Source organism: Galeopterus variegatus, unplaced genomic scaffold (assembly GCF_000696425.1).
Source record: "Galeopterus variegatus unplaced genomic scaffold, G_variegatus-3.0.2 Scaffold866, whole genome shotgun sequence".
Lineage (NCBI taxonomy): Eukaryota > Metazoa > Chordata > Mammalia > Dermoptera > Cynocephalidae > Galeopterus > Galeopterus variegatus.
This window is the reverse complement of record NW_007726977.1, coordinates 320,484-331,009: the sequence shown is the minus strand read 5'-3', so window position 1 is coordinate 331,009 and position 10,526 is coordinate 320,484. Positions and strand designations below refer to the sequence as shown.

Genomic DNA, 10,526 nt, shown 5'->3' with positions numbered 1-10,526 from the left:
AAAAAAAAAAAAAAAAAAAAAAAAAAAGAAGTGTGAGTTCAAGACACATTCAAGAGAACTGCATGCAAACTATAGTGTAGGTCCATATGAAATAGTAGGCTTGCATGCTAAGAATCTGGTAATATTAGACAGCATGTAGAGAATTTTGCATACCTAACTAAGAAGTATATCACTTGTTAGATGGTGGGGACCTAAGCAAGACTTTTGAACAATGGAATGGCTATTTTAGTATTTCAGGAATATTTATTGGGTGATGATAGTCAAGATTAACTGAAAAATGTCACAAGAACTGGGGGCAGGAATAGGAACTATTCTGGGTAGGATGATGACTGAAAATTTCCCCTGCTATTTTTTTGCTTGTTTTCAGTTTTCCTTCTGTAATCACAAAGGACTAAAAAGTAAATATTTTTTCAAGTAAAGGTTCATTCATGCAATTACACAAGCTGTTCATATAGGCATGTGCTAGGTACTAGGTACATCTCAGAACAAGACAGGACCCAGCCCCTCAGACATTCATGGTATACAGCAGTGGTTCTCTCAGCGCTAATGTACCATGAGGGTACATTAGATTTAAAAAAATACAGATGCCCAAACACCTCCCCATGGATTCTGATTCACCTGTCGAGGGTGACGTCCAGGCAAAGGTATATATGTGTGTTTTTGAACTGTTTTATGCTTTAATCTCCTTGGGGGAAATAATTTTAGAATCATGAAAAAATTATAAAGATAGTATAGAAGTTCCTGTATACCTTTCACTCAGTTTACCCCAGTGTTAACATCCTGCATAACTATGGTCCACTTGTCAAAACTAAGAAATTAAGATAGTTACATTACCATGAACTAAATTACAGACATTATTTGTTTTTCATTAGTTTTTCCATTAATGTCATTTTTCTGCTTCAGGATCCTATCCAGGATACAGCATTGCTTTAGGATATTTTTATTTTAAAAGCTCTCCAGATGATTCTAATGTGAAGCTATGCCATTGGTATAGTGGGAAGTTATTATGTTTCCCTCCTACTTGCTACCCTGCTTTGAGGGTAAATTAAATTTTTTCCCCTCAGGATATGTTCATTGTACAATTATTACTTATATCCCATTATATTACTCAAATAACATTGAGGGCAGCACAACTACATAATAGTTCCTTCAATATTTATACTTCCATATAAACTATTTTATTTGATCTACACAAAAGTCTGTGAAATAGGGTAGGCCATGATTATCACTCCCATTTTACAGATGAGGGAATAACCTCAGAGAGTTTTGGTACTCACCCAAAGTCACATTTGACTTCCTCAGTGCCTTTCATGATGATGCCTTATGTTCAGAATGCTTCTTCTGTCTCAACTTCATCTGCCAGAGTGGGTCAAGATTAGAGAGAAGAGAGAGTCAACTGAAATCTCAAGTTCTAATAGTGTTGCACGAAGATGAATCTTGAGAGGCTTGCATACGTACAATGTACAGGAGCACAAAGGTGAAAGAGATGGAAAAATAGATGGAAAGAGGAATATAGCACATTAGAGGAAGCAGAATCTTCTCTCTCCTTTTTAGGACCCTTTTTGCCTGCCCTGTTACACCACTCCTTATATACACACATCACCTCTGCTTTCTCACTATTCTTATTCAGATACCAGCTGCAGCATATAAAGTTTTTCCAGTTTTCTTCTTTGCTTAGAACCTTGAGGTCATAATCAGAATCAAAGTTTTGCAAGAATACATCTAGCCCTACTTTGTGCTGCTCTCCTCTCATGGTAGCCACAATAGTTCTTAGAAATCCATGAACCTTATGATATTACATCTAAAATGATGTTTGAGAAGGTCTAGAGCTTTGATTCTGAAAGGTGTCTTTTACCCAAATGAGAGGTTAAGAACCACTCTACTGGGAAGTGTTCGCAAAGTACTACAGGCTGATGACCACCTGTATCAAAATAATTTTTTTTTCACTGTCTTGTATTTATTAACACAGATGTTAATACATTTCATTTCCCTATTTAAGTAATAACATTTTGTATGTTTGTCTTTTTCTCTGCTTTTGCTGCTACAGTAATTATGACCATCATCTTCGAGATTTCTCTCTAGAATAAGGAGTAGTCCTTTTTTAATCTGGTGGCTTAAAGTAGGAATAAACTGGTACTGCTGGATAATCTGCCTCACGATTTTCTCCCATCATTTTCAGCTTTGCTTAAATGGCTTTTATCTTGACAGTGATGCTTAGGTTAGACTGAGTACAGTGCTTGAGGATGGCTCAAGACTAACTGGAAGTATTTTATCGTTCTTGTTATGGTCATATCGCTTTACTTGAGCATGTGCCCCTCGCACCACCAACTTTTTAGACAAAGCAAGCTTGCCATGGAGACTTTGGATAGCTTGTTCTGCTTCCTGCTTAGTTTCAAAATTAACGAGACAGTACCCTTGAGGCTGTCCCTCCAAAGCACATGACTTGTAGAAGAGGAGGTTAAACTGCTTTTACCTTACCAAACTTCTTAAAGTGTTTAAGGAGGTGGTATTCTGTGATTTTGGGGTACAGATTGCCAATCCATAATCAGTGCCCTTCCGGTAGAGAGCCCACTGAGAGATGGATGCATTCCCCAGGGGAAGAGTTTTGGTTTCTACTTCCATCAATCTCTATGAAATACTCGTGGCCTTGGCCTTGTGCCCTCAGCTCATGCCCCCAAAGCCCGTCCCAACTCTGCTGTCTGAGGGACCTCTAGACTTGTCTGACTCAACACTGCTCTAATTTTTTTTTTTTTTGGCAGATTTCTAGACTCTACCTCCAGAGAAAGGGTTAAGTTTAATAAACTAGAAATAATCAGATACAACTCTAGACAGGTTAATAAAAACTTCAAATCATAGAACATAATAATAAAAGTGCTGTACATTTAAGTTCTTGTTTTCAGTAAAGAGCAGTTTTACCTTTAAAAGAGGTAGCAATCTACTTCATTGGTGTTTCCAAGTCTGCTTTGCATTTCAGTACTTGTCACAGTTGGTAAATATTTTGTGTAAGTATCAAACTCTATTATGCCCTCTAGGATGGCAATTACCTCTCCAGCACTAGTCTTTCCACAAATTAAGGGACTACCTCTTTCAGCAACACCACCATCTAGTGGCAAGTGCAAAAACTTCGACCCAGTTTTACGTCGTGTATATAGCCCAATGGTTCTGAAACTTGTTTCTCCAACTGGACAGAACTGTTTTCGTAAAAACAGTAATGACAATCTTTCCGAATTGTCACGTAGAAAAGACCTGCCAGAGGACACTACATGAATTTGATCAATTTTAATTTTTTTAAAAACCGCAGTCTTCTCTTTAAACCTTTGGATCCTACTGCTGGTTATTTTCTTGTAGTGATTAAATGAAGACTTAGAAATAGCTTTTCGTGGTTTGTTTAGCTTTTTCATCTGTGGACTTATATGCTTTTGAATATTTTATATTGCAGGTAATATATTATTTTTCTGAACCAACAGGATAAAAGCTCAGAAACAATTATAAATAGAGAAACTTGACAAAGATGAGATGATATTACAAGTAAGTGGGTAAAGGATAGGCTAAGGGTGCAGGAACAACTGGTCACTGCATAGGATGAAAAAATGATTCCTGTTGGGCCTCGACTTTTCAGAGCTGCCCAGAAACGACAATAATCCCCCCCAATGTATATGGTATTATTAACTCATAACATCATTCTTACTTCAGTTCCGGTGAGGTTATGGAGCACAAGAAACAGTCCCCATTTCTTAACCTCTAGCCCGGTGTGAGGCTCCCTTACCCTTCACACTTGAAATAAAGTCTAATTAGTCTTTATATAGACTAATATATATTTGTTATACATATATATATTTATATATAATATATTTATATTAATATATATATAATATATTCAAATATATATATATTTGTCTAATATATATTTGTTATACATATATATATTTATATATAATATATTTATATTAATATATATAATATATTCAAATATATATATATTTGTTATATATATATATATATAGTCTATATAGACTAATATATGTTAGACTATAAAGTCTAACAAAACATCGTTTTTATTATGGAAAATATGGAGTATACAGAGGAGTATAACCATCTCTCTATTCCCAACATTTCTTAACATCCAGTCTTTTTGTTATGTACATCCTTGTTCTTCAGAAATGAAGAGTCATTCGTTGGACATGTAGGTTGCTTATTATTAATAATGTTTTGAGAGAAACCTTTGCGCGTAAATCTTCATTGATGTGTCCCCCTCTCGGAAAGCGCGGGAACTCGGAACCACAGAATGCCCTGAGAGGGTGCACAACCGCAGTCTCAGCGCCAGACAACCAAGACCCGGAGAGAAGAACCGGGCCTGAACAGGGCCCCAAAGACTCAACCGAGACCTGAGGGTAACCCGCGCGGCGTGCGGCGCGCGCTGTCTGACACCCGCGCCACCCAGCCAGTGCTGATACTGCGCAGGCGCCACTCAAGGAACGCGGAAGCGGAAGGCTTGAAGCGCCGAGCCGGAACCTCAGAGGCCAGTAGCCATGCGCGGCGTGGAGGAGGCAGGGCCTCATTCCCCAGCCACCCCGTGCGGGTGCGTGAAACCGACCCTGGAGACAGGTAACTTAGTTCTAAGAGACTGGTGGTGCGGCACTCAGTAGAAGCATTGCGGAAAGGGACGTGACATTCCAGATCTTGAAGTGAGGTGCGTCATTCTACTTATGGTGAAGGCGTGGGTCACGTGCTTGGGAGACCACGTGATGTGTGAGACCAGCGGAATGACGTCATCTCGTATGTTCGGTTTTTCGTACAGGACATGTCCTGTCTGCCTAGTCTGGACGCTGTGGCTAGAACCGCCGCGTGCACTGTAATGGCTTTTCTCTTAGGGAGTTTTGTCTTCTGTAGAGGAGATAGGACGTGTACAACTGGCGTCATGCCGGTTAGGAATCAATAAATGCCATAAGGGAGAGGCATCCTGTGCTGTAGGAAATGAGGAGGGAGAAGGGAAAGGCTTGCGGGGAGGAAGTAGTTTTGAACTGGGCCTGGAAAGATAGACGTGAGTTTGTTTTACGTTATTTACACCTCTTTGTAGAGAGCGGAATGTATTAGCTTTAGAAACCACAAGAAGCAAATGGAAGAAAATTAAAATGCTTGCCATCACTCGTAGAAAGGCAGTTATTATCTTGATGTCTACCTTCCATACCTGTTTGATTGCATACACACTAGGAAAATGAGGTGATATGCCACGCCACTGTTTTATACCTTTTTAAAAAATTTAAGTTTCACAAAAATCTTTCCATGGCAATTTTAATTTTAAGGGTTTGTATGCTATTTTATTTTAGAGATGTGCTCTAATTTATTTAACATGTTTTCTATTGTTGGGCATTTAAGTTATTGCCAGTTTTCATTGTTCTAAATGAAAATCCTCGAAACTGATATCTATGTGTATGTTCTAAAGGCTGAATTTAAGTTAAATTTCCTAGTAGTACTATTACCTGGTCAGTGGTGTGCTCATCTAAAAAAAACTGGTGCTCAGGGCCTGCCCTTGGCTCTCTTGCGAGATTGTTGTGCTGACAACACCAAGGCCACAGGTTAGGATCCCTATATAGGGATGGCCGGTTAGCTCATTTGGGAGAGCGTGGTGCAGACAACACCAAGTCAAGGGTTAAGATCCCCTTATCGGTCATCTTTTTTTAAAAAAAATTTAAAAATTGAAGTACATTGCCAGGTTAGAGGTCTAATATATATATATATATATATATATATTTAAAGATGACCGGTAAGGGGATCTTAACCCTTGACTTGGTGTCGTCAGCACCACGCTCAGCCAGTGAGCGAACCGGCCATCCCTATGTGGGATCCGAACCCGGGGCCTTGGTGTTATCAGCACCGCACTCTAGCGAGTGAGCCACTGGCCGGCCCAGAGGTCTAATATTTTGACGGGCAGTAAAGAGCAGAAGCCAGAGGCCCACAGAGCATGGGTTTGGGGAGCTATAAGTCTATAAGTGTTGGATGGAACAGGGAGGTGGGAACCTTCCATTGGATTCAGGTTGTGGAGAACCTTGAATACCAGGCTAAGTAATACGAAGTTACAGAGCAGCAAAACACAAGGAACTCTAGGAGTGTGGAGGATTGATTTAGTGGACTGTTTTGTTTTTTGTGGCTGTGCAGGAAGGGGATGCCACCCCTTGACCTTAGTGTTATGGCATTCTAACCAACTGAGCTAAATTGTTCTTCGGTTTAGTGTGTTTTGACTAGGGGAGGAACCTGCAGTGGGGTGACAAAGTATAACAGGTATAATTTAATAGTCTAGGCAGAGATGAAAAGACCTGAACTTTCTTTCAGAGCAAGACCTGTAGATAAGCCTTGTGTGCAAAATAATTCTGCATTAATATCTTGCTGAGTTTTTTTCTTATTGCAGTTCAAAGAGTTGTAATGTTGAAATGTGGAGAAAGCCTGAGCAAGGGCTTTAAAAACCACTCCTTGCTGAGCACCTTCTATTGTACTAAGTGCTTTACGTATTTTATTATTATTATTAAAGCTTTCCACAATAGGTATTATTATCCTTGTTTTATAGATGAAAAACAGGGATTCAGAGAGGTAAGCGAGTTTTGCCCAAGGTCACACAGCTGATGTAGTTTTTTTATCCTTTTTCTCTTATGATACAGTTTTAACCCTCCCATGCTCTTTTGAGGAACCACTTCTTCTTTCCATGTGGTTCTCATTCCGATATTACTCTGGTGTACCTGTGCATATCTTTATCCCTGCATGTAAGGCACTTTGCTATAATAGTTAATTTACTTATCCATCTCTGTTAATATATTGGAAACCTTGAAGGTGGGAACTGGTTCTTAATTATTTATCTCTGTACCCAGGACACAGCACAGTGCTTACCAAATGGTAGGTACTTAGTGTTTTATTTGTTTGTTTGAGATATGAGGCAAGAGGAAGAAGATCATAATTCCCCTGGGTGGACATTCTCAGGTCTCTCCTTCAAGTAGCACTTGCATTTGGAAATTATTGAGCATTTATATTTCAGAGTATTTATTATCTCAAGAAGGGATGCATAAAAATACATAAATAGGTTTCAGAAGAGTTCAGACATATTAGAATATGGACATTTCGTATTTTGAGAGTGGTCCCAGACATTTAAGAATGATGGAGTTGGAGGGACTCCTACAGAGTAGCTCCTGAGTATGCTTTCAGTTAATTGCTAACCCACTGTTACTGGCTTATGTTCTTACAGGGATGCATAAAGAGGATTGGAATAAATCTAATTGGTTGTTGCCACTTGTATTTGTCATAGCATATGTATAATCTGTGAAAAACAGGCATAGACTGATTTGATGAGGTGGCAGATCAATTATTAAATGTGTAGGCCCCAAATCAGAGGTTCAAGGTCAGAAGTCTTTGATCATGTCACTGCATGACATGTTAACAGTTCCCGTTATATTGAAGCATAATGTGAAATTCTCCCCAACTGTTAATTCCACTGTGATAGGAGTTCTTGTTTTGTATCTTTTCTCCAAACTTAGTACAATGTCTGGCAATTGTAGACACTTGGAAAATGTTTCTTAAAAACAGGACACAGGGATCCTATGATCAGGTTAGAAGTCCTTTTAGGCCACTTTTCTTCTTGACATTTTAATGAACATCAGATCATTTGGCCTTAGTTTCTTCATCTTTAAGATGTTTACTGTATTGGTTCCACAGGAGCATGGAAAAGGATTTTAAAAAAACCACCAACAACAAAACTCAATACCTATAGACATACTTGGAAAAAAATTTAAAGTCATCAATAACATGTACAGTATGGATGGATCTTAGAATCATAACATTGAGAGAGAAAAAGCAAGTGTGAGAAGATAACTTACAGTTTGATACCAGTTTTTATAGAACTCAAAGACAAAATAGATGAAATATTGTTTAGGCATGCATATGTATGTGATAAAGTCATATTAAAAAAGGAAGTGAATGATAAAGACCAAATTCAGGCTCCTGTTTATCTCAGAGAGAAAGGAAGGGTATGAGATGGGAGAAAAGCAACCTAAAAAGATGCAAGCTGTTCGTAGTGCCCTAGTTCTTGGGATGGGTAGTGGGTACAGAGGGTTTCATTATAATATGCTTTATAGCTTACATATATGTTGTATACAATCTTTTATATTTATCAAATAATACAGTTTTTAAAAGTGAAAATAATGAAAGTTACTGTGAAGGACAGTTCCAGACCTGTAGTCTTATTCTTAGTGCTGGTGGGATAGTTTTAATGAAAGCTGGAAATAAAATGAAGGTTTATTTTTATTTATTTATTTGTTTGTCTGTTTGTTTGTTTGTTTGTTTATTTACAAGATGACCAGTGAGGGGATCTTAACCCTTGAGTTGGTGTTGTCAGCACCACACTCTCCCAAGTGAGCTAACCGGCCATCCCTATATAGAGATCCTAACCTGTGGTCTTGGTGTTATCAGCCCCGCACTCTCCCAAGTGAGCTAACCGGCCATCCCTATATAGAGATCCTAACCTGTGGTCTTGGTGTTATCAGCCCCGCACTCTCCCAAGTGAGCTAACCGGCCATCCCTATATAGAGATCCTAACCTGTGGTCTTGGTGTTATCAGCACCGCACTCTCCCAAGTGAGCCACGAGCCAGCCCTAAAATGAAGGCTTTTTTTTTTTTAGTTTAGGTTATTTTATTATTTTATTTTACTTTATCAATATACAGTGTAGTTGATTTTCGTGTCCCTTCACCGATTCTACTTTCACCCTCCCTCTTCCCCCTCCCACCCATCAACATCATATCTGTTCACTTTTTTAAAAAATTAAATGTGGAGAAAGCCTGAGCAAGGGCTTTAAAAACCACTCCTTGCTGAGCACCTTCTATTGTACTAAGTGCTTTACGTATTTTATTATTATTATTAAAGCTTTCCACAATAGGTATTATTATCCTTGTTTTATAGATGAAAAACAGGGATTCAGAGAGGTAAGCGAGTTTTGCCCAAGGTCACACAGCTGATGTAGTTTTTTTATCCTTTTTCTCTTATGATACAGTTTTAACCCTCCCATGCTCTTTTGAGGAACCACTTCTTCTTTCCATGTGGTTCTCATTCCGATATTACTCTGGTGTACCTGTGCATATCTTTATCCCTGCATGTAAGGCACTTTGCTATAATAGTTAATTTACTTATCCATCTCTGTTAATATATTGGAAACCTTGAAGGTGGGAACTGGTTCTTAATTATTTATCTCTGTACCCAGGACACAGCACAGTGCTTACCAAATGGTAGGTACTTAGTGTTTTATTTGTTTGTTTGAGATATGAGGCAAGAGGAAGAAGATCATAATTCCCCTGGGTGGACATTCTCAGGTCTCTCCTTCAAGTAGCACTTGCATTTGGAAATTATTGAGCATTTATATTTCAGAGTATTTATTATCTCAAGAAGGGATGCATAAAAATACATAAATAGGTTTCAGAAGAGTTCAGACATATTAGAATATGGACATTTCGTATTTTGAGAGTGGTCCCAGACATTTAAGAATGATGGAGTTGGAGGGACTCCTACAGAGTAGCTCCTGAGTATGCTTTCAGTTAATTGCTAACCCACTGTTACTGGCTTATGTTCTTACAGGGATGCATAAAGAGGATTGGAATAAATCTAATTGGTTGTTGCCACTTGTATTTGTCATAGCATATGTATAATCTGTGAAAAACAGGCATAGACTGATTTGATGAGGTGGCAGATCAATTATTAAATGTGTAGGCCCCAAATCAGAGGTTCAAGGTCAGAAGTCTTTGATCATGTCACTGCATGACATGTTAACAGTTCCCGTTATATTGAAGCATAATGTGAAATTCTCCCCAACTGTTAATTCCACTGTGATAGGAGTTCTTGTTTTGTATCTTTTCTCCAAACTTAGTACAATGTCTGGCAATTGTAGACACTTGGAAAATGTTTGTCTTTTAACTCTGTTAATTATTTCTTTTGTTGTGCAGAAGCTTTTTAGTTTGATGTAATCCCATTTGTTTATTTTTCCTTTGGTTGCCTGTGCTTTTGGCATCATATTCATGAAGTCTGTGCCTAGTCCTACTTCCTGAAGTATTTCTCCTATGTTTTCTCTTAGAAGTTTTATTGTTTCAGGGTGTATATTAATTCTTTAATCTATTTTGAGTTGATTTTGGTATATGGTGAGAGGTATGGATCTAGTTTCATTCTCCTGCATATTGATATCCAGTTATCATAGCACCATTTGCTGAAAAGGCAGTCTATTCCCCTGTGTATAGGCTTGGTGCCTTTGTCAAAGATCAGATGGCTGTAGGTGTGTGGGTTGATTTCTGGATTCTCTATTCTATTCCATTGATCAGTTTATGCCAGTACCATACTGTTTTGGTTATTATAGCTTTGTAGTATAGTTTAAAGTCAGGTAGTGTTATGCCTCCAGCTTTATTTTTTTTTTGCTCAGCATTGCTTTGGCTATGCATGGTTTTTTGTTATTCCATATAAATGTCTGGATAGTTTTTCCCATTTTTTTTTTTTTTTTTTTTTTTTT

General features: G+C 38.2%; 1 protein-coding gene and 1 pseudogene across 2 annotated transcripts in view; one reads left to right on the top strand and one right to left on the bottom strand.

Annotated features, from left to right (window-relative positions):
- Positions 1-2,059: 2,059 nt before the first annotated feature.
- Positions 2,060-2,622, bottom strand: LOC103590723 (annotated as a pseudogene).
- A 1,891-nt stretch (positions 2,623-4,513) lies between these two features.
- The window catches only part of LOC103590722 (chromosome unknown open reading frame, human C9orf156), a 23,974-nt gene continuing 17,961 nt past the window's right edge, over positions 4,514-10,526 (top strand). Inside the window, exon 1 of one of the 2 annotated variants that reach the window (XM_008573024.1) lies at positions 4,514-4,605. In XM_008573024.1, the coding sequence (XP_008571246.1) occupies positions 4,530-4,605 (76 nt within the window). In that variant the 5' untranslated portion in view covers positions 4,514-4,529. Of the gene's footprint in view, positions 4,606-4,848; positions 5,042-10,526 lie in introns of those variants that run through there. The other variant, XM_008573025.1, reaches the window with a different exon arrangement.